Source organism: Prenolepis imparis, unplaced genomic scaffold (genome assembly GCF_030444845.1).
Source record: "Prenolepis imparis isolate NDT839.2.m4 unplaced genomic scaffold, iyPreImpa1.0 SCAF_9, whole genome shotgun sequence".
NCBI classification, from domain to species: domain Eukaryota; kingdom Metazoa; phylum Arthropoda; class Insecta; order Hymenoptera; family Formicidae; genus Prenolepis; species Prenolepis imparis.
The window spans coordinates 2,515,471-2,538,645 of record NW_028141167.1 but is presented as its reverse complement, the minus strand read 5'-3'; the positions used below and the strand labels follow the sequence as shown (position 1 = coordinate 2,538,645).

General features: G+C 39.2%; 1 protein-coding gene across 6 annotated transcripts in view; it reads right to left on the bottom strand.

Annotated features, from left to right (window-relative positions):
* The window catches only part of Mitf (transcription factor Mitf), a 147,305-nt gene that overhangs the window by 42,681 nt on the left and 81,449 nt on the right, over positions 1-23,175 (bottom strand). For 5 of the 6 annotated variants that reach the window (XM_083045803.1, XM_083045799.1, XM_083045798.1 and 2 more), the window contains 3 exons: positions 22,702-22,777; positions 15,981-16,257; positions 2,728-11,391 (listed from right to left, as the gene is read on the bottom strand). In XM_083045803.1, the coding sequence (XP_082901929.1) occupies positions 11,149-11,391; positions 15,981-16,257; positions 22,702-22,777 (596 nt within the window). In that variant the 3' untranslated portion in view covers positions 2,728-11,148. Of the gene's footprint in view, positions 1-2,727; positions 11,392-15,980; positions 16,258-22,701; positions 22,778-23,175 lie in introns of those variants that run through there. The other variant, XM_083045800.1, reaches the window with a different exon arrangement.

Here is a 23,175-nt window from a genome sequence, read left to right as displayed (position 1 = left end):
CTTCAGCACGCATCGGTTAAACAAACCCCCATAGTCGCGCGGCCTCCTGACTTCCGTTCTTTCTTTCTCTTTCTCTCTTTCCCTCTAACCGTAGACACTTTCCGACATAATTCCCGCCAATTTCTTTCGTCCCCGGAGGGTAGACCTGCCGCGAGACTTCACACTTTGCCGTGAGGCTCTCCTCCATTATAATGAAATCTCGTCGTTTCCCCGACGGAATCGCGTACAACAGCGCCTCCCCCCTCGGTCCACCGCGTTCCTCGTGTTCTCGCACCCCCAGAATTTTTCGATTTTCTACGGCGGGTCGTGGCAAGGCAGCGCCGTCGAGTAAATTGAAGCGATCCATTATATGCCGGTGTCGAGGGTCGGTAGCGGAGGGTTAGGTACTCGCAAAGGGTGCAGGAGGATTGTCCGGGACAGGTTCGGGGACATGAAGGTAGCCAGGCTGTAAAAGAGTCGCCCGTAATTATCGGTCTTGTAAAGCTGGCCGGCAGGTGCGCTTGTTACTCGATGCGACTATCAGTCGATTAAAGCGTTCGTATTATTTTCTTTTTTTAAGGGAAGGGGGAAATTAAAAAGCAATTGTCCGTCTTGTAATTGATTACTGCGCTAAATTACTTTCGCGACAGTGAATGAAAATCTCTGAAAAAGTTTATATAATCCCTCGAATATTTCCCGGACTCTATAATACTCTAAGAAATTAACATTCACACGGCAAACATTATTTTTCACTAGTTGAGTCATTATTACGTAAGCCCGCCGATTTTATTTACATAGAAATGCGCTGAATCAATGACACGTGCGCATCGTTAATATTAATGCCATAATGCTCGGCGAGAATTGTGTCTCTCGTGCATTATCCTTACGCATCCGGTAATCCATCATAGAAAACAAGTAACGAGCCATAAGACATGTGGCTTGCGAAAGAGTGTCGTTAAATTTGCAGAAAATGTGGTATCGAACTTAATTATCTTCATTCGTGCGACCTTCCATTGAGCTCTCATAGCGACGATGAAATCATATTAAGAATCTCGAGAGATACGTGTGTCGTTAAACTGACTTTATCAAATAAAAAAATTAATATTTAGTAATATATTATAATGCGCATAATATCTTCAAAATGTCTAAAAATTCTAACAATCATCTGTCCTGAAAATGTCTAACGAGCAGATTCGAGATGACGAAATCATTAATTCTTGAGATTTGCGAAATAATACAGAGAGAATTTTCTCTTAGAATTTACCCCAAAAAATCATGGTAATCGTGGGACAATATAGTATGGAAAGAATTTTATAAGAATTTCTGTGATTAATATTTATCACAATAAAAATAATAATATCTATCACAATAAAATATAAAACATGTTTAATTAATTTTATTAAACTGCATAATAAAATTAATCAAACATATTTTCTATTTTATTGTGATAGATATTATTATTTTTATTGTGATAAATATTAATCAGAGAAATTCTTATAAAATTCTTTCCATACCATATTGTTCCATGATTACCATGATTTTCAGGGTAAATTCTAAGAGAAAATTCTCTCAGTGTACTTTTCAATAATAATAGAGAGAAAAACAATGACTAGATTCTCATCGCGACAGGCATACTCTCTTTATAATATCGCGTGGTCAATTCGAAAGATCTGATACGGGCGAATGGCCGAGCACTATTTCCTCTTTAGCCCGAAGCCATGCGATTAGCCATATAGGCGAACCCTTGTATCAGCCTTGACCTGCTCCTCGCCCTGTGCGCCGACCTGACCGACGCCGAAACCACTCGAGAAGCCCATTTCCGTCCGTCGTCACGGCAAATTGCATTTCCTCCTCGTGATCGCTCGTTACCACTGAAAGAAGGAATTATAGCGAGGGCGGAATGGGGATAAAGGTGCGGTCTCTCCTCGTACTCCTAGGAGAGACTGTAGAGCAACGCCGAAGAGATACAGGGAAATCTCGATGAATTTTCTCTCGTTATGCCTCTCTCATTTTTGTGTTGTCGGCTTCTTTGCCATTTTTCTAATTCCCGCCTTCCTCTTTTCCTCTTTTCCCCGTTTTCACTTCGTCTCAAGTCTCTCTCCCTTTGAAAGGGAAGGGTTCGCGATTAACTCCTCTCGTGGACGTTAAATTTTATATCGCCACTAAGCGCCCACTTTTCTTCACCGCCGACGAGTTATTGACCCGTCACAATGCAGATAACTTGTGGAAAAATTAAGAATTTCTTGAAATGAACGTAGATTATCCGCTTCAACGATAATCAAGTTGATTAAATATTTAAAGCTCTGCGGTGTTCTTGACTCTACGAGACGTTTGTAGATTAAAGTAATATAAAGGTATTATAAAGGTAATATAAAGGTAATTTTATAGTGTAAAAATTTCAGTTTAGGAATTGTAGACGCTTATTATAGTTATACATGCAATTTTTTTTCTGATTTCAAAGATAAAAAACAAATCTGTCAGAATATAGAGTTTTTCCCAATTTGAATAAATTGATGACGATCGTTTAGTCATTAATCTAATCGTAAATTTTTTTACAAAAGTGAATGTATAAAATGTTCGAATAAAGTTTATCCGTAAAAATAAAACAATGTATGTATCATTTATCTTATTATATCATCTATGCACAATCCTTGTATTTAAATAAGTACATTTTTCGATTATGCGGAAAAAGGAGACGAAAATAGGAGAGAGGCTGATCACGTTGATGACGAATAAAACTTCACCACATTCAGTAACGTCAATCTTTATCTTCATTTTGTCAAACACTGCGTCATATCCACTTTTACGCGGAAATTGCGAATTGCAGCTGTGATAATATCGCGAGTAACAACGAGCAAGTAAAACATATACATAACGTAACATAATTCATCTGCTTCGCCATCACGACCAATCATCATCGAGCGTAATACAATTCCGATTCCGCCTGGCTCGTCAACGTGCATTTATAACGATCGCAATTACATGATCGTAATTGCACGCCCTAATAATTGTACAATAGTAAGTGATAACAATGGATAGCCGTCTACATCGAGACGTAACATCGCCGATAGCGTCGGTGTAACAATAATGACGGATGATAAAGTATCGTCTCAAAATGGTAACATTAACGACGCGCAACAATAACGATAATTTTCATTATTACTATACTATTATCGATATAAATTAACATTATTCGCTCTATCCCTCCCTCCCTCTCTCTCTCTCTCTCTCTCTCTCTCTTGCATTGTCAACAATTAAACTATGAAAAGTGATAACACCATTCTCGCTTTATCGCACGTTTCCTGTATGCCTGTCGTTTATATTTATACGTTTGCAAAAAAAATCGTAAACAACCATCGAATTGGGAAGGATCTTAAATACAGGCTACGGTGCAAGGCTCGACGATATTGCGTAGCGCAAGATTCTCTCGTCGTAAAATACTTCCGAAAATATATTCTTCGCACGTTTTCTTCTATCCTACGTATTGTACTTATTCACTTATATCTATTGGGGTGTATATACCTTATCGTATCACACACATACACACACGTACACACACACACACGTTATCATAGAGGGCTGCGAGAAGTCGAGAGATCGCGGATCTCTTCTCGCGTGTCGAAGTGATCTCTGCTTCCTGCAAACTCGCTCGGCGGAAAACGTCTTTCCGCATTCCGGGAGTATTGACTTACGCGTCCGTTTCGAGATACGATATCGGTCGGGGATATACTCCCGCTTTTGCGAGGGCTCGACGTCTGGAGGAGATTTATCCGTGCTTGCAAAGCGTGCGCGCAATTTTGCGTCGAGGAGGCTGGCGCTCCGGAGAAAATTCGATGGAGAAATACGCGCGTCAACGATAATTCCCGCGATTCCTCCAACGATTCTGTCACGAGTGGCTGATCCACGCGAGAGGGACGAATGCGCTTTAGAAAAAAAAAATTTTTAAACTTTATCGAGAACATTAAAAGTGAAAGTGAGTATGAGTGAGAAAATATGATAATTTTAATATAATATCAAAATGTCTTTAAAATTCAAGATTTAATATATTGTATATATATCGGTTCTCCGCGCGATATAAGCATGATTATTCGACACGAGCGTGTCTTTAAATTGCAATCTTAAATTGCCAATACGACGGCATTTAAATTCGTTGTTCGCGTGACACGCTTATGGCACCGTTAATCGTCAACGAAGACGCAAAAGCATCGATGACAGGGTAAAGCCGGTGGAACAGGCTCTATACAGGGATGCGTACATTACAATCCGAATGCGTTATTAAAACACGCGACACGCACTGCTCATTGCGAGCGCGTGCTCGTCCTCGGCCTGGTCCGCGGTCGATGTTTTATTCACGACACGGTGAAACTTACGCGGGGAAAGCCGCATCCGAACACGATCGCTGGAATATAAATATATATATATATCGATAAGATATATTTTCTTCGAGATTTTCAGACATAAAAATTAGAAAAAAAAAGCAGAAAGATTGAGAAAAGTGATGGAAGAGAGATCGACGAACGTAGGAGAAGTGTTGGTTAGCCCTTAATTTTTCGCGCGAATAAATCGCGAAATTTAGGAAGCGTCTTTTGAAAAAATGACGCGATGCGCGAGAGACTTTAATTGAGCGAGAAGACCGCATATTCCGCATTCGTGAAATTTTCAATCTCGTTTCTACAGCACTGTAACATCGGCAGCAGTGTCTCTTATTTATGGTCGACGCACCTGCCTCGTACTTTTCTCCCTCTCTCTCGTTTTTACTCCCGTTATCGGCATTATGTGCCCGCATGCAAACGATACCGATTCGCGACGTCAGCATCGGTGAATCTGCGAAAACTCGAATTGTCGTCGCCGACGAATTGTATTCGAGACATCGAACTTCCGAATAAAGCAAAAAAAATTCGTAAAATCGATTTCGCAATGCTTAATTAATATTAGTAATTTAATTAATTTATACTCAGAAAATTAATCTCGCGAAATCTTTTCTCGGAGAATAAAATTTGAAAGATGTGAAAGATAATATTAGATAATATTTCCAAGAAACAAACAAATTTAATATTAAATATTGAAATATATAATTTAATAATCCCTTATAGAAGATAAAGAAAAAAAAATTGTAAAGAGCTATAGAAATAAAGGAAAGGAAATTTCTCTCGTTAATGTAATGCATTTAAATATGTTTTTTTTCATCTTAAGTTTTTAAAATTATTCTTGCGACATCAATATGCGTCAGGGGAACGTTATAATCGAAAACAAATGAATATACAGCTTGTGCTCGGATAAATTTCCAATACGTCTTCGGCAACGCGCTATTGCACATTGTCGTGAAATTTCGTTCCGACAGAAATTAGTTTCGTTCTGGGTTTAAAGGTAGGCAGCACTCTCTCTAAATGGCGTACCCTCGGGGTATGACCTATTTCGAGGCTCGCTGGCAAACCAGTTATGTCTGCTAATCATTATTGCATACTTAACTTTCGTTATGCATTCACGATGGCAATAGCCCTTGGCGTTTCGAGTAAAAAAAAATTTGCAACTTTCGACGCGGCATCACACCACTTTAATATCGATGAAGAAACAATGTTAAACGTTAATTAAATTTTTTTTTTGCGAAATCTTTTGCCATCTATCGATCAATCTTAAACGCCGAATAGTTAAAAAAAACGAAAACCGAATCGTACGTTTTTTATCTTTCAAATTTTCAGCTAATCGAAAAGATAAACTGATTTGATGACATCCTCGCGTCTGCACGAATATTTCGCACGCGTGAAAAATTTCGCACCGAATCTCGGATCGAACTAGCGCGAGAGCACAGTCACGTCCTCGCCGAAAAGTCCTAACAAGCCCCCCTCTCATCTCCACCCCCTTTTAACAGGGACGCGTCCCCGACAAGAAAGTTTTTCGCGAACGGCTGGAATCTGTATTTACCTTCGACGCACACCGTGTACTCGGATTATTTATTTTCCCCCGGTGGTTACACAGCATCGACACAGGCAACGGAGGAGTTGGAGTGTCCCTCCCTCTCATTCCTTCCCCCCATTATTTCGACTCGAGGCGAACGCACCGTGTCGTTGAATCGTTACGTATTCCGCGTCGCGCGGTTCGTGCGCGGAATTTGCGAGTTGGTTCGATTTCGCGAAAGAACATTCGGCGACTTGATAATCACTCGAAGCACGAAATTTCTCCCGCCCGTCGACCTCTTATGCCCAATTTTGAGGATTAAGTATAGGATGTCCCGGAAGAAACGAGAGAGAGGGGATCTCTTTGCGGACAGACTATTCTTTGATCAATTTGGAGTCTATTTTTCTTGAACAAAAATCAAGTCATTAATAGTTTGTCGAATTGTAAATAATGACAAAGAAAAGACGCTCCTTTTGAAGATACTGGTGGAATAAAGATTGGAACCTTCTTCTTTTATTTCCTAATGTAAGATATTGAAACAATACGCGAAAAAATAAAGGGGCACTTAATCAAATTTTCGTTCAAAGAAAAATCGACTTGAAAATTACAAAATTACATCCGTAGATGATGAAGTGTTAAAAATAGCCGAGACTCTCTATATAAAGTTCCCTAATTAATTTTTACAGCCTGAGAACGCAAAAGAGAGAGTGTTTTTTAAAGATTTTTTAATAGGTAATAAAAACTATATATTTCTTACAAAATCTCTTTCCCCCTGTCACTCTCTCTCTTGTGTGCGCGCATATTGTATCTTTGATGTCCGTCGAGCTTTCTCGCAGCTGAAATTAACCATCAATTAATCAACAAGAGCGTGGGTTGACAACGCTAATATAAAATTATTCGCTACGACGGTCGTGTGTATATGTGCGCGCAACAACGTTGCATCGCGCGATAAATTCATATATCGCGAACGAAATGATTTGTTAATGGACGTATCAGCCTCGGGGCATCGCAGTCTCCGCGAGCAACAACTGCAGTTGCATTTGCCGCTTGCAACGTTTTGCTCGTTTGTTCAGTCACGCTTGCGAGAAACGAGAATACCGCACATGACAACGCCCGCGTTGCAATATTGTTTACATATAGATCTCGTAAGAAAGTATATATACCTGGAGTATGTGCTGACTGAAGAAGTATCCTCGAGATGAGTTACAGATCGTATGCTAAAAACTTGCGACCTGCGCGAGTTGGATATCGCGTATTTGGATACAAAAACATTCTTCTACAGGTACATCGACTTCAACTTGAAACCAGAAGAAGCTAAGTAAGCTCCGCGACTCGAAAGCACGGAAATAATTTATGTTTATACGTGTGCATTATGTGTTGTATATGTATATATATATATATATATATATATATATATATTGTTGGTTTTTTAGTTGTATATAAATTTGTGAAAAATATATTCTTCTATCTCTTAAAAAGAAAAGAGTCGCGCAGCGATATTGATTGTTCTGGTTTCGATGTGTCAAATTTTATAAATGACATTTTTATATCAAGGAATTGACTTTTATATAAACTAAATCCAGAGAAAATTGAGGGGATTACTACGATATGTAGGTATATTCGCGCGATGTGCACCTCATCTTGATCGTATATATGTAACAAAGTATCTTTTCTCTCAAGGGAGATCATTTTTTATTTTTATCTCGATTAAACTGGCACCAGTGATTCCATGGCCCTTTCGTTTATCATAAAGTTTCGAACGCAATAACGAGCGTTTTTCTAGACTATATGAACTATCGAATGTATTTCCTCACAAAAGAGAATTCTCTATTTATCTAAGGACTAATGATGCGATAAGAACACATTCGAGGGCAGTATGTTAATTTTCTGCCTATAGTCCGCATCTGAAATGTCTAAGACTATCACTTTCTATGTAATCAAAGTAGATAAATGAGACGGCAGGAAAAAACATTTTTATTAAAAAAGATACATCAGTTATATATTGCGTGATTGAGAATATTAAAAATAATTCATATTCACAAATCATCAACTATTTCATCATTAAAATATATTAAATATATTGTTCATTGGTATTTTTACAGAGTAAAAAGAAAATTAATATTTAATAGAATTAGAATTTAAAAAATAATTTTTTGAAACATTTTTTTTTCCCACAAATCTCTTCAAATAATGAAAAATTATTCATTTATTTATTATAATTATACAATAGAGAGTGATAATGTTTAGATATTCTGTGCATAGACCGTTTTATTATTTCCCTAACATTATTATAGATTCAGGGAATTATATGGAAAATACAGACACAAGAAATCAAAAGAACAGTCCTAAAATTAGGAAAAAATATTCTCTTAGTCTTTGTTTCTCTTTTGTGTGTTTTTAATAAAAGAAAAATTATATTTTAATTATATGTATTTTAAATTTATTAAAATTGCATTGATTGCGGGTAACTGGTAAAAAGAATCTTATTTTCATTTTATCATGAAAATCAAATTAATCGTCATTGCATAAACTTGCCTGATAATTAATAATAATATTTCGACATATGTATTCAAAATAATATCTCATCTCTCTCCCGATATTCCGTCTTACAACGTAATATTCCAATTTTCTCTCGCTCTCTCTCTCTCTTCTGAAAAGTAGGTGATACTTTAATTGCTGCCCTCGCTATCGAGCGGCAAACGATTTATCGACGGTGATTCTCCGGTCGAATAATCATCGATCTTGACTCGAGGCGACGTGGTGGCTCGGGCAATGTGGGTTATACCCAGCGAACGCAAGGTAAGCGATGAAATCAAGGACCGTCGCGCACAAAAGCCACCGCTGCGAGCGGCACACGAGACAGGGCACGACGTGCACGTTGCCGAGAGGACAATAACTATTAGCAAACTTTATAACGAACTTGAGTCTAGTACTCGCTCATCTGCTACGAGCCTGCGATATCGCCCCGATATATCGACGTCGATGTCGAGTGCCTTTGTCCCGTACGGTGGACAATTAATGGCAGATTGCGCGAGCCTTTTCGGAGCCGGTTACGGGGCCCCCTCACATGTACGTGTATGAAACCCCCCTTTTATTTGATGCTTTTATTTGATGCAATCGAGTTTTATAAAAAAAAATGGTTTTCTTGTTTTACTAATATTTTTTGACGTGATAACTCTGATATTTCTATTCTTAATCATCTTATTCTAATTAATAAAAAAAAATGTCGACTGTGATAAAGATAATATGATGATATGATTTTACAAACACAGAGAATTTCGTAATCCTTGGAAAGCCATAATAGTAAAGATAGTCACGAATTTTTATGAAGTTCTAAAATTTTTAAGCTATCTAAATGATTTTAGAAACTGTTAATGTTTAAAAATTTTATATGTGGGATAAGAAATTTCTGATTATGTAGTATGCGCGTTCTAATACTGAAATCGAAGAGTATATTTTCGAAAATATGTTTCTTGATTCTTTCCCTATAAAGGCACTCGCAATTCGTATATCAAGTTATACTTATTAATAATTAAAAATTTTAAAGATTAAGATTGCGAATTTCTTAAAACACTGAAATTGATGGAATTTCTTTCTTCAGTTAATTTTTTGTTATTGTATTGCGATATTTTGTTTTTAAAATAATACATTTCTTCCCAATATTTTCTCTTTTTCATTTTAAAACCGTTTCTTTAACACATACCTGATATTTCGTAATTTTATAAACTGCGAAAGCAAAATGAAATGTCATATAATGCAATAATTTTCACAAATTTTATATAATATATATATTTGCGAATATATCTCTTATCGAAGAGATACATCCCGGGAGAATATCTCGGAAAATCTTTTATTAAAAAGACTCCCTCCCTCATCTATATCTTGGAGAGACAAGAGTCTCTCTTTGTGAGTCTTTTCTCAACATATCTCGCAAACACTCGCAACCTACGAAAATAATTTCTCGATAATTAAGTAATATCATAACAAACTATATAATTAGCACTTTTTTTGACGTTCTCGTCCTTCGTCAAAGATCCTGAATTTCGTCGTCCATACAATATGCGCATCGTGACGACATATCGTCCTCGCGATAGCGAACGTTTAGGCTCGTCTTAAGCGCGACAGGAGCGCGTCCTTCGAGTGCACTGACATAACATACAACGCACGTAAGACATCACGCATTCCATTGGTGTAACGGCCAGCCGTTCGTAGAATCGTGACAACGAGCCCTCCGTTCCTCATCGCAATTGGAACGACCCTGAACTCCTCCTCCGTCGCCCGGCGATAACGACTTTCACCGCCACTTGGAAAGATCCCGGCCAGCTCGAAAACGCCCGATCGGCTCTTGAGGTTCTCGTCATCGACCCGAAAAATCTCCATCTGATCCGCGTACTGGATCTCCAAGGACGCGTAACGCGAGTTTGACACGTTTTTATCACGGTAATTTTCTCCACGATCCTCTCGATGATCTCCCAGGTCTTGAGAGGGTCTTGGAAAGCGCTCTTGCTGTCCATAGTTAATCAGGAGCCGACCAAACCGGTCATTAATGGCATATTAGATAAGAAGTAAGGATATTGCAATCGCTGGATATATATCTTGATAATTGTGAAAATAATTGGTAAGATAATTGGCAGCATCTGGGAAGTCCGATGAATGTATTTCTATGAAAACACTCTAATTGTGTCTTTCAATCTCCCAGAAAAATTCATCTATATATAATTATCTTCATTTATATTTAATCAAGTAATCGGAATTTCGTTTCAAGAAAATATCGATATTTCTTTTTTACGAGAATGACTGTTCTTTCAGTACAAGCTCGATTGAAATATTCGAAACAATCTCTTTCAGGCTTCTTTAGCAAGCAACAGCTAATCCGCGTATGCATATACTTCTTCATTTCCTTTGCCAATCCTCCAAAGTAAAATCTTCTCGAATCGATGACTAGTTTTAGATAAATCCGCATCAGTGCGCGGTCTCTCCAATAAAATCCAATTGACGTCGCGCGAATTCCCTTCCCGCTCTTCCACGATGAAGATCTACGATGTCGCAGCAGCTCTCTACCTTCAAGTCCCAGGCCACGCATACACCAAAACAGCATTCCTTTTTCTCTCGCACACACTCTTTCTTTCTCGCTCTTTTTCTCTTTCTCTCTTTCGCGCGAACCTAAATTAATCATCTCGGTCAAAGATCGAGCGGGAAATTTGGCGACGATGAGAGTTTCGGGATTCGACTTGGATCACGCGCGAAACTGACGGACGACGGTGGTTTTCGACGCTACGCGACAATGTCCATGTCAGACGAGGAATTCGACGTGGTCACCGCCAGACTGCCGAGGGTGTCCTCGTCGGTTAAACCGTGGTGACAGGCGGCCGCAGGTGGGCTCAATGGTGGCAGATGCGGCGACGACAGCATCGGGTCGCCGCCGTGAACGGGACCGCCGGTGTCGTCCTCCATGAAGTCCTCGAGCTGGGACATGCTCAAGCTCGTCGCCTCCTCCGTCACCGACAGATCCGGTATCTACGGCAGAAAAGTATTCGGCATCCTGTAAAACGAGCCGCCCTCGAAGCGCAAACTCGAACGTGAGATAGGATGCGACGTAGGACTTGCAGGAGGAGAGTGACGTTTTGATGCGAAATCTTTTATAAAGCTGGAAATGGATCGATATGCTGGACCCTCTCTCTCTCTCTCTCTCTCTCTCTCTCTCTCTCTCTCTCTCTCTCTCTCTCTCTCTCTCTCTCTCTCTCTCTCTCTCTCTCTCTCTCTCTCTCTCTCTCTCTCTCTCTCTCTCTCTCTCTCTCTCTCTCTCTCTCTCTTTTTCTTTCCATGAAAAAATGAAGATGCCTGCTTTGATCTTCGGTGAAGGAGTAGGACTGGATGCATTCGTGAAATCTTCTCTAAAGCAGGAATGAATATGTGCTTATATTCGAGCTTGTCCATCACTTCGGTTAATGATGCGCGATGCGGAAAAGCGGGGTTATGTGCATGTAATATCGAACGTTTACTGCTATTTACATTGCACGTGCGATAAGATGTACATACATGATGAGTTTCGTAGCGAAATTAGCAGTAAAATTAGAGCAGCAGCCAAAAGCCACAAATATTAGCTGAAAGAGTAGTCTTCGGATAGATTTTTGTTATATGAGATTATTGGAAAAATTAAATCTTGACTCGTCAGAAATTATCGGGACTTCTTAATTCAGAAATTTGTCTTTAAAAATATTGTAAATTATGCGCAATAAAAAATGATAAAGTCAGTTATCAGATATACTATCTTCTCAATAGAAAGCATTAAAATTGAAGAGTGAAAAACGAATTAATCTATCAATTCGAAACGATTCGGAAAATTAAATACCCCAATGTTACTCGGGATTTAAACGTCCACGCTATCGCCATATACACGTATCGAAGTAAGCTGATTGAAACTGTTTCTCTGCCAGATGCAGCTGATAACTTTGTGAAGTCATAGACGGGTCGGCTTACCAGAACCGGAATTAATTTCCAATCGCGTTTCAGGCGCAAACGACCGTGGACCCAATTTACTAGTCGTTATATTACCAATGCGACTAATTCATCGGATTAAGTCGTCGATTTTCGTCACGGCGAAATTTATTGTGTAAAATTTGCGTTCGACCGAATTTTATTCGCGTTTACGCGAGGTGTCTCAAAGACGTCGAAGACGACGGAAGAAGGAGTTGCTTGAAAATCGCGAATACGTTCCACGAGAATCTCTATATAAGTCGGACTCTCCGTCAACAAATATTTTAGGGATATAATTTGACAAGAGAGAAGAAAATTGTAAAACGCACCGATTATCCATTTCAATAATAAAGATCTCGTTCGCTCGCGACGTATTTTTTTTTTTTTCGCGGTCGTACAATTTCATACTTCATACGCGATATTCCGCGAAACGATATCGCATGCGCTTTTTACATAACCGCGTGCACTCGCGGAGGAGAGCGTTAAATTTGCATGAAAAAATGCTCTATGGCGCGTGGTTGCGCAACGTCGTGTTTCTGACGTTACGACTCATTCGGCGATTATCCTTTGTTTCGACGCGACGGGATGGTCGGTTCGGCTGCGTATTCCTCTCGCGAAAATGCAGGCCGAGAGATGTGAGATAAAAGGTATAAGTCTCGCGTGAGGTAGCTTATACGATAAGAGTACGGACGGGCTGATAAGGACTCTACGCTCTGTGCAGACGTACGCACAACGGCCCGTAGAGAAGGTAAATATTTTGCACGACATTCAGACGCGTTTGCATGGATTTTAAAGAAGTGCAATTACGTTCGCAATTATGCAATATCTCGGAACGAACGTTGCGCAAGTAACAAATTATTTCTTTCTCTCTCTCTTTCTCTGAACGATAATAATTTTCCTTTCCTCCGTTTTTAATCTTGTCTTAATTTAATCTAATAAATTGTGCTGGTAATGTAATGAATTAAATGTATGAACGAAGATCACGTAAGCAAACGTGACGAATCAGATAAATTATATATAGACTGCAGTATTAGGAAATTAATCTCTAGAGACGATCATTTGCGAAAATTTTGTGTATTTTGATAAAAGAGCAAGAGAGAGAGAAAGATAACAGCACCGTTCTCTCTGTGTGTGGATATTTTTACTCTATTTTTTTCTGAAAATAATTTATCGTTATCTGGGATACACTTTAGACACGAGATCGTTTACGTTTCGCGCAAGGTAAATTGAGGAACGAAATTAACGTTAAGCAAACCGACGGTTAAGTGTGGCAGTAAAATTTCTTGTGCAATACGCGCGAGACACTTTGTTCGCCTCGGTCTCGGAATTGGAATCGCGCGAGAATCGGGACATTATCAATGTTTAAATTTCTCTAACCGCGAGGAAGCTGCTTGTCAGACTACTTACGCTCCCCCGGCGGAACTTTATCTCGAACAATAATTCAACTCATCCCTCTTCTCTCGGTACGTCATATCGCGTCTCTTTTCGTTATCTCGCGCGTCGCCGCAAACTGCGAATGTTTCCGAAAACGTGACGAAATCGAGCGAATAGTAAATTAACGTCAATCCATCTAACAATCGTGCAGTCATCGTCACGCCACCGTGACAAACAAAGTTCGTCTAAGTTTCGAATATAATATCAGATTAAATTAAAAGAGAGATATAAAAGATATAAAAAGAAGAAAGAGAATAAAAATCAGATTCGGTTTTCCTATATCATAAATTGTTCGAGATATCTATTCAAACACTTCGATCAATCGCGCTATCAATCGATATATTTCACTGATGGAGATAATTATTTTTCTACATACAATGTATATCACACGTCATTCTCAACGTTTCAAATTCGTTAAAAATTTTGCAAGTATGAGCGAACATCATTCACGTCGTTATCGACGCTAGTGTAATGTGAAAAGATTAATAAGTCCTTGTTTTTTTTTACTGGTTCCTCGACATCGACATGATCCTCTTAAGAGGCCTAGATATGTCGTCGCGGAGGCAGCATGTCATTTTATCGACACTTGGAGAGCTCTTAATCGCATCACGAAAAACTGGGGACGTCAAGCGCCTCGTATGCAAAACTTTATCGGGCCCAGTAAATCAGCAATAACTTTTGCCGTCATCTTACTGAGATCGAGAGAGCTCCGTCATCGAACGCCTTAAAAAGTAAGGACAACGACGACGGTTATCTCTTGGAGAGAGATTCTCTCGCTCCCTCGCCGCGAAAATTTGGAGGCGAAAACGTGGGGGCAAAATGAACGATTCGCATCAGGCCGATAAGCCGGCAGTTCATTATTCGGGGCAATAATCCGCTGCCGATGAAGAATTATCAGACGGAAAGTCAGCTGGTGCTATGCTGTATCAAGATTAAACGCTTCGAATAATAACGAAGCGAGAAATAACCCATTGTATTTTTTTCCAACAAAAATTATAATATTCACAATAATTATCATAATTATAGAGAGAATAGAATAATTAAAATTTATTTTAATTATATTGTAAAAATCTTTCTTCCCGGCGAATTGCTGTAATTTTCACAGACAGTGGTTACAGTGTAAAATTTGCATATTCCGCGTGGAAGATGCTCTTTTTATTAAAGTATTAAATGAAAATTTCGTAGGAGATGTTTGCAAGTTCCATCAAACAATGTGAAAGATCTCGATATCGAAAGATCGTCGTCGCAAAAGCCGCCCGAGGCGCGACAAAGATCGATGCGTTAATTGTGGGTAAATGAGAAAAACATTTCTCTCTCCCTCATTATGCAAGGCACGGCTTCAGATCGATCTCAGTTGCGTAATAAAACAGCCGTTACACCGCTCTAAAGACGGCGCTGTCAAAAGACGGCTTTACCGTTCTCGTATATATAGGAGAGTATCGATATACGTACATATATCGATATACATATACATATGTATATAAACGGGAGAGACGTATAGAAGACGCATGACATTACGTTATACTCTCTTGCGAACGAATGAACGATCGAGTAAGCAAACAGCTATTTGCCTCCGTTCGTCGGAACAGATGCATGCGTTATGAAACTAGTCTGGCGAACGAGCAGAAGGTTTATTCGGATCAAGGATCATGGTATCGATCGTTATATATCGATCGCCGCGGATCGTTACAGCTTCGAAAACCGACCATGCGGCTGCTGCGTATTGAGATTAAATGAGTTGTCGTTACAACACACCGCATTCACTAATATACCACCGATCGAAATTAACGATATCATTCGCATATCGCCGCATATTGAGAGTAATAATAATTTACTCGAGCAATCAATTATCAAATGTCGCGTTATAAATATATAAATAACACAATATTAATTTTTATGAAGATAAAGATTATATATGTATATAGTTTTAAAAATGTATATTGCACGTAATATAAAATATTATACTTTTCGACCGAATAAAAGAACGCTGGTATGTATTTTTTATTGTTAAAAGAGCGGGTGCGGCAAGAGCAAGAATTAACATCACATGCAAAAATATGAATTATTATGCAATTATATAAAAGTTAGAACAAAGGCTGATATGGTAGATGATGAGATCATCGTATGATGATTATCGAGGAAATGGATTTAACGAGATACGAACCCCGAGATCGGGAAAAGACTTTTCGACTTACCTTTCGTTGTTCCAGCTTACTCCTCGGGAAGGTGTTGAGCATGGCAGAGGTGGACGCCCAGGTGAAGTCGGAAACCGGAAGTCCGTGCGCCTTGGCTTGCAATTCGAGCTCCTGCACGCGCAATTGCAATCGTCGATTCTGATGCTCGAGTTGCTTGTGCCTGAGCTCGTGCTGCTTCATCCTCGTGAGCTCGTTCTTCAACAACTTTATGTACTCCACCGAGGACTTGAGGATCGTACCCTTGTTCGGCCTGACGTCCCTGACGATTTCGTAATACCTGTAACAGAAGTACGAAAAATCCCAACATTTAACTATTAAGTTATAGTTTAACTGCTGTAATATTTGTACAATTTTTTTTTTAATAAAAAACATAAACATCATAATTTTACATATTATTCAAAATATACTATTAAAAATAAAACACTTTCTAATTTTTTTTTGGCAATTGTCAATTTTTTTACATTAAGCTTATCAGCGATGCTGAAGTTGACAATATGATTATACGATTCTTTATAATCATATGTGTTCAATTTTCCGACTTAAAAAAAAAAATAAAAAATAAAAAGATAAGCGCAGGGGAAATGAGGACCGAAGAGGAAACGCCAGGCTGCTCTTTGAAACTTTAGCACACGATTATTTCGCTGAGAACACGTTCGAGTCAGGGTGTTTCGCGAAGAAATTCCCAAAATTCCTCATTCGACCGTCATACGACCGATATTACCGAGTAGCGCATCGCCGCCGCCGCCCATCATCGACTACGACTACGACGTTTCGAGGGCCACCTCAAGATGGAATTCCGCGCGGGAATTCGCGCGTAATATCAGATAATTCGAGACGAGACGCAGGCAATGAAAATTCTAAAGAATTTCCATAACACGCGTTCGTTCGCCAAAATTCTCCATGTGTCCTTCGCAGAGGCACACGGCGATTTGTCGTTAAGAGTCCGGAGAATTTCCAGCACGGCGACGATACGCTCTCGAAAAATTCATGAGGACGCGTAACGCAGAGACGAGGGAGACGAGGGAGACGAGAGGAGCGAGAGATAGCATCTTGGACCGACGTATCTGCTTACTCGCCAGAGACATTCGCGATGATCCAGCGCGGACAATTTCGCAACGCCAGTGCGAAGAATGCCTGCCAAGCGGCTCGCGAATGAGAATGCAAGGACAAGAAAAATTCAAGATTCCTAGAGAAAACGCGATCTTTTTCCCCCCAGAAACACGTGACGATTTACTGGACAGCGTCAAGGAATGGCTTTCAGTATTTTTTTCATTTGACATTAATATGACTTATCACTATGAAGCATATACAAACAAATAAAAATATATTACATTGTATATATAAATGTAAATAGCATTTTACTTCTTGGAAGCAACACAACGTCATGGAAGATCAATAACTCGCTCAAATCAACAATAGCCGATAAGATATAGATATTATATTTCCACAAACTATATAATTCGCACGATAACAAATCAATATTTGCAATTGAATAACAGCGTTCTAAAAAAATATATAAAAAACTAGATTGCGCCACTTTTTACACAGACATTCTTTCGCGATATGTCATTAATCACATTTCTCTGACATTGATATTGACAGGCTCGCTTATTTCATCAGTTTCTTCTCCCCACAAACGCACAAGGTATTTTGTTTTAAAAGATCAGGAACTTTTTAACGCGACGCGAGACCGACGTGAAATTTTCCATAAAGAGAGAGAGGGAGAGTTTCATCCTCGCGATTTAAATATTCTCGCGCGGAACTCGCGAACAACACTCACGGATTTTCGTCGTTATTCACGCGCGTTTTTTTTTTTTCTCTCTCGCGTCGCGCCGCCGTTGATTTACGACGGAATCGTTCCGTCGATTTATCGTCCGCAAAATCGCGAGGCTGCCACCGTCCAGGCGGAGGAGGAGCGATGGCGAATGGAAAGCTTATTATGAGATGGCATTCGTCATGTCCGGGCGACATATTCATCCCTCCGTGAACTCCTCCGCGCGAATGGCCCTCCGAGAAAACATAATCCGCCGGATCTTATCCCGTAGGGATACCGAAGGAAGGATCGAAAGACATCGCTGCATCACGTCATGCATCTGTCACATCCTTAATTTCGCCTGTCGTCGCTCGTGATCGAAACGCGCGTTCGAGACCCCGATATTTATTGCGATCGCGTAAAACAGCGCGGTCTTTGCGAAACAATATTCTTAAGATTAATTTGACGGAGATAAAAATCAAGTTTGAGGATAATGAGAAAATATATAGAGCGTTAAGAGTTGAAATTTCTGTTAATCTGTAGCATAATTGTGCAATTGAAAAATATATAGTTGTGAATCTCTCGTAAATTATAGAGAGTGCGCAATAATAAGAGTTACAAAGCAGAGTAAACAAACAATTAATAATTATCTATTGTTTTACGTCTCGCAACAAAATAGTTTTGCGTTTCTTGTAACGGCGCGAATGCTCTCACGACGCGGCTAATAATTTACATTGCAAAACTGTAATTAAATCTACGCGTGATCGCGGATCGCGAATGGACGCGCCGTTGCATGACTCGCGAGATTTTGCGCCTGCCGAGCAAACTCGGAAGCCAAACAACCGCCGGAACATCGCATAAAGCATCACTTTTCCAAGCGAGAGAGGGAGAGAAACAGAGAAAGAGGCGCGTCGTCATATTCCCGCAGCAACAACTTTGCAATGAGCGAATTTGCGGCTATGCGGGTTCGCGTACTTCAAACCCAGCCTCGCAACCTGCGTTTCCACAAATGCGCCTACCGCACCGAATTCTGTATTTTATTAATTCCCTACGTCGAGGGAGAAAGTGCGCGTGTTTTTTTTTTTTTTTCGTGTGGTTGCCGAATTGTACGGAGTTTGAGGATTCAAACGTGAGAGTTTTGCCAAGTTTACTCCCGCGAGTTAATATTCCCGATCCGTTGCATCTTTCAGCAAAACACACAACAGCGTCAACTTTCACTGCCGAATTATAACCAGATCATATAATTACGATCATCTCCTAATCGAGAAATTGTTTAATACGAGAAATATATACGCATACTTTGCATTTTCGAATTTAGCACAATTTAAATTTTATTTTGCATAAATGCGGCCTTTATACTTGGAACAAATATTTAATTAAATGCGCGTGCAATGAAATGTTGACCATTATTTAAAATAATTAGCTAAAGAACTATTTAAAACACGTCATGCAAAACTTTAACTCTTACACTGAGATCCAATATCATTATAATTAACTAGAGCATGCGTCCGAATTATTGAACATTCCGCGCTTCGACGAAGACACGTCGTGCTACATTTCGAGCCTCGCGCGCCATTTTCGTACTTGTACGCACCTCGGAAACAAGTTTGTATGGCAAACAATAAACAGAACCGTGCATCGACGGGTTTCTCCATCGCTCGCTAATGAACAACGACATAAAGAGAAGGCGGATGAAGAGGGATTCGGGATGTTTCGCAAGGACGATTCACCGAAATTGGAGCGAAACAAACGAGGACACCCGAGCGAAAACGAAGGAAGGAACAGGGAGAAATCTGTGTCGTGTTTGCCGGTGTCTTTAGAAGACCCGAACTGTACTTCGTTATCACCGGCGTGCTATCGCGCTAAGTTTACTCGCGTCTCCCTTGATATCCTTCTCGACCAAAGCTGAAACTGAAACCCTGAAGGAGAAAGACGTTCGTAGAACATGCCGAGACGTCCGCAAGAGCTCCTAATGTGAATCATTACTCTCGTTCTCTTATTAAATATGATCGCGAATAACAGATTTTTGTTAATAATCTCGACAAAATTAAAGTTTTTGCACCATCTTGCAAACATGCATCTACTTTTCTTATGTGTAATTTTATTATACATTATATATAAAAAAGTATTAATTACAAACATATTTTTTAATAAATTACTAATTTATTATACACAAAAGAGAGAGAAAAAAAATTAATTTGATTGCATCATATTTTGCACAAATTATGACAAAACTTAATTAAAAATTTTAATTAAGACAGATCTCACTTGTGCTGTGTTTGTCTTATGATTTTAAAAATCTTTAAAATATTTATTTGTATTATCTTTATTCAAGTTAAACATATTTATCTAAGATTACGCCTGATTCATATCAAATAGTCTATGAGTGAAGCAAATCCATCTCCCTAAAGAAAGTTGTATAATATGAGAATCCTATGTGGTTGACAAGTCCGTTCTTTTATCATTCGCGATAGAGAGCGAGCGCGAAGCGTTATCGCGTATTTACGGCTGTTGTCTTATCGATGAAATAAGCGTCATTAGATAAGTCGATAAGAGGAGCTGCGAATCGAGGACATGTATATACGTGCTAACGCGCGTAGATGCGTGAACACGGTGTGGACCGAATGTTGTGTCGAACACGAGATATACCGGAAGATCGATCGAGAAATTTAAAATGCAATTCCAGAGATATAAATTATCGTAAACTGCCAAACGCGATTGGGATAAAGCCGCATTAATTCAACTCTCATCTCGTCAGCTTCAAATATTGGGGAGGGAAAGGAGGGAGAAATTCGAGACGTGGAACACATTAATCCCAGGCGTGCTCTCGTTATCGCGTCTATCGGTGACGTGTCGAAAAATATGACGGGAATATGACGGCAGATAAAGAATGCACGCCCGCCTGCACGCTTCTCCTTCATCGAACGCAGATAACATAAATTATGATGCCGTAAATCAATAATTATGAACGATAAACGTTGTGCCCGACATATCCGCTTCTACCAGAAAACTCGAGCGATATGTTGAAAATTGTTGTCGCGACAAAAGTGTATCGAGAATGATTTTAAGCTAAAGGATTTTCCTCTCGATAAAAGTCAGTTTCATCTCGATGCTCTAAATCTTATTGTTAGCAGTAAAATTAAAGATATAGACTGTGATATAGTGAATTATATATTCTGGTAAAGCAACAATTATAACTCGAATTACGAAAAGTTTTAAGATTAAGATTGCACAAGTAGTCCTTCTTGATATTATTAGTTGAAAAATCAAGATGAATTTATTTACATTCGCCGCACAGGAGCTTCTTATCATCGGCGGTTGCTTGCGACCCTAATTCGTTCGGGTTTTTCCGTGGTTTTTCGAGGATCGTTATTCAAAGAAACGCGCACGAGAAAAGAGGACGTCGAACACGAAAGAGGGGAGTTTTTAAGTTCGCCGGATGTTGACACAGATAAATGGGTCGATCGTCGGACTGATAAATGAACGACGAACTTGTTCGGCTATTCTATGCAAAAGGATCGTTCATTACGTACGTACATCGTCGTGTCGAAGAAAGTCTCGGCGTCGAAGATTTGTGTCAGGGATCACAGCCGAAACAGGTCAGACGCGAAGCGCGTGTCATCGCGATTCCAGAAAAATAACGGCAAAGAAGACAGACGTCTCAATTCCGTAATTGGTATGTTACGGAATATATAATTGAATGTATAATTATATTATATAATTGAGAACTATATTCACTCGAAATAATTCGCATCGTGTTTATGTGTATGTACATACATTCTTCTGTTTGAAATTTATTTAGTAGCGTCAAAGGAACAAAAATGTTTCAGGGATTACCGATTAAATTTACTTTAGAATAATTTCAGTTATAAACTCTACTTATCGATTGTATTGTATTATAATTGATATCATAATCTAAAAATTAATTAAAAGCAAGCAAAGTGTGTTACTAATAAAAGCGTGTTGCTAAGTTAGCAGACTAAAGTTTTTACAGCTGTATAAATATATGGCTCTAAACATAAACATCGAGCGGTGTAGATAAGACTTTTTACGACGCTAATGGTGTAACGGTGTAATGGTGGATAATTAAGCATATTGAATAACCATATTGAGTCTTATCTTTTATCGCTTTTCCAATATAAAAAAAGTTAAAATATTCCGCGGTTACGTAATATAACGATTATTAAATTGTTAAAATAATGTATTTAAGTTGTAATTTATATTTCCTATGCGATATCAAAATAAATTTACGTAATTTACTGTACAAAGATGCTTCGAAATAGAATAATTTTATAATTGATGTAATTTTGTAGGTCAACATGTATTTAAAACTCTTTTTAATTACGTTTCCTAAATCTAAATATCAAAATATAAATGAAAAAATTTTCTAAAATTACGTAAAAAAATTAAGGATATGTTTTGTCAGAAAAGTTAGTTATTAAATTAATTTATTTAAAACGCGCGGGACAGAATATACAAGGCTGATAAAAGGTACGATCAAATGTGCACGGTGTAAGCAAACTCGTCTCTCTTTTCCAATCTCTTCCTTTCCGTATTTCCGATTCGTGGCGTTATTTTTCCTTCGCATTTACCTTCATTCACCGGGTCGAAGGAAGTGTTGCGCTTTGACGGCAGGAAGGACGGGAAACAAAGCTGAGATAGAGGAAGGAAGAGCAAGCGGCCGTGAAGAGCCAGCGTGAGAGGAAGGAAAGCAGGAGGAGGGGAAGGAAGAAGCGGAAAGGGGCGAAGAATGGACTTCCGGTGAAAGCCTCTCGTCTCGAGCACCTGACCTGGACTAACTCGTCGTAAAGGGTCACGAGCAGGAAATAATGGTCCATGGGGAATGTGCAAAGGGTAAGGTGGAGAATAAGAAAAGTACGAAGGGAGAGAGAAGGATGGTGCGCGGTGAAAGAACAAGGAGGAAGCGAAGGAAAGAGAAGAAACGGAAGAAAAGAAATTCGTACTCACGGGTCATTGGTTTTGGGCAGGAGGGTGCCGAGCTCCTTGATCCTGTCGTTGATGTTGAAGCGCCGCCGTCGCTCGACTGAAAACGGAAATTGTGCACATCAATCATGGCTCGCTCTCGCGACAGATGCGATAGATAGATCACGCCGTTTGTTAATTCACCCGCTATAATCGCACGACCGAATCGAAAACGGTTCGTTTCGCGTCTCCAGACTTGTCTGTCGCATTTCTAGACTTGTCTGTGAAAAGAGCTCTCTTCGCGTCTTTATAATTATTATCAAAGGACTAATCTTATACTGTGGTTAGTTACAAAAAAGTATCATTTTTATATTTTGAAAACTACACTCGTCAACAAAATTAACGCATATGTATTTTAAGTCAAAATTTCGCATAATTTCAAATAAGCATAACTCCGCTAAAAATGATCGGATTTGAAAAATTTTTTTTTCACTGTCAAGCTTGAAGTCTCTACTTTAA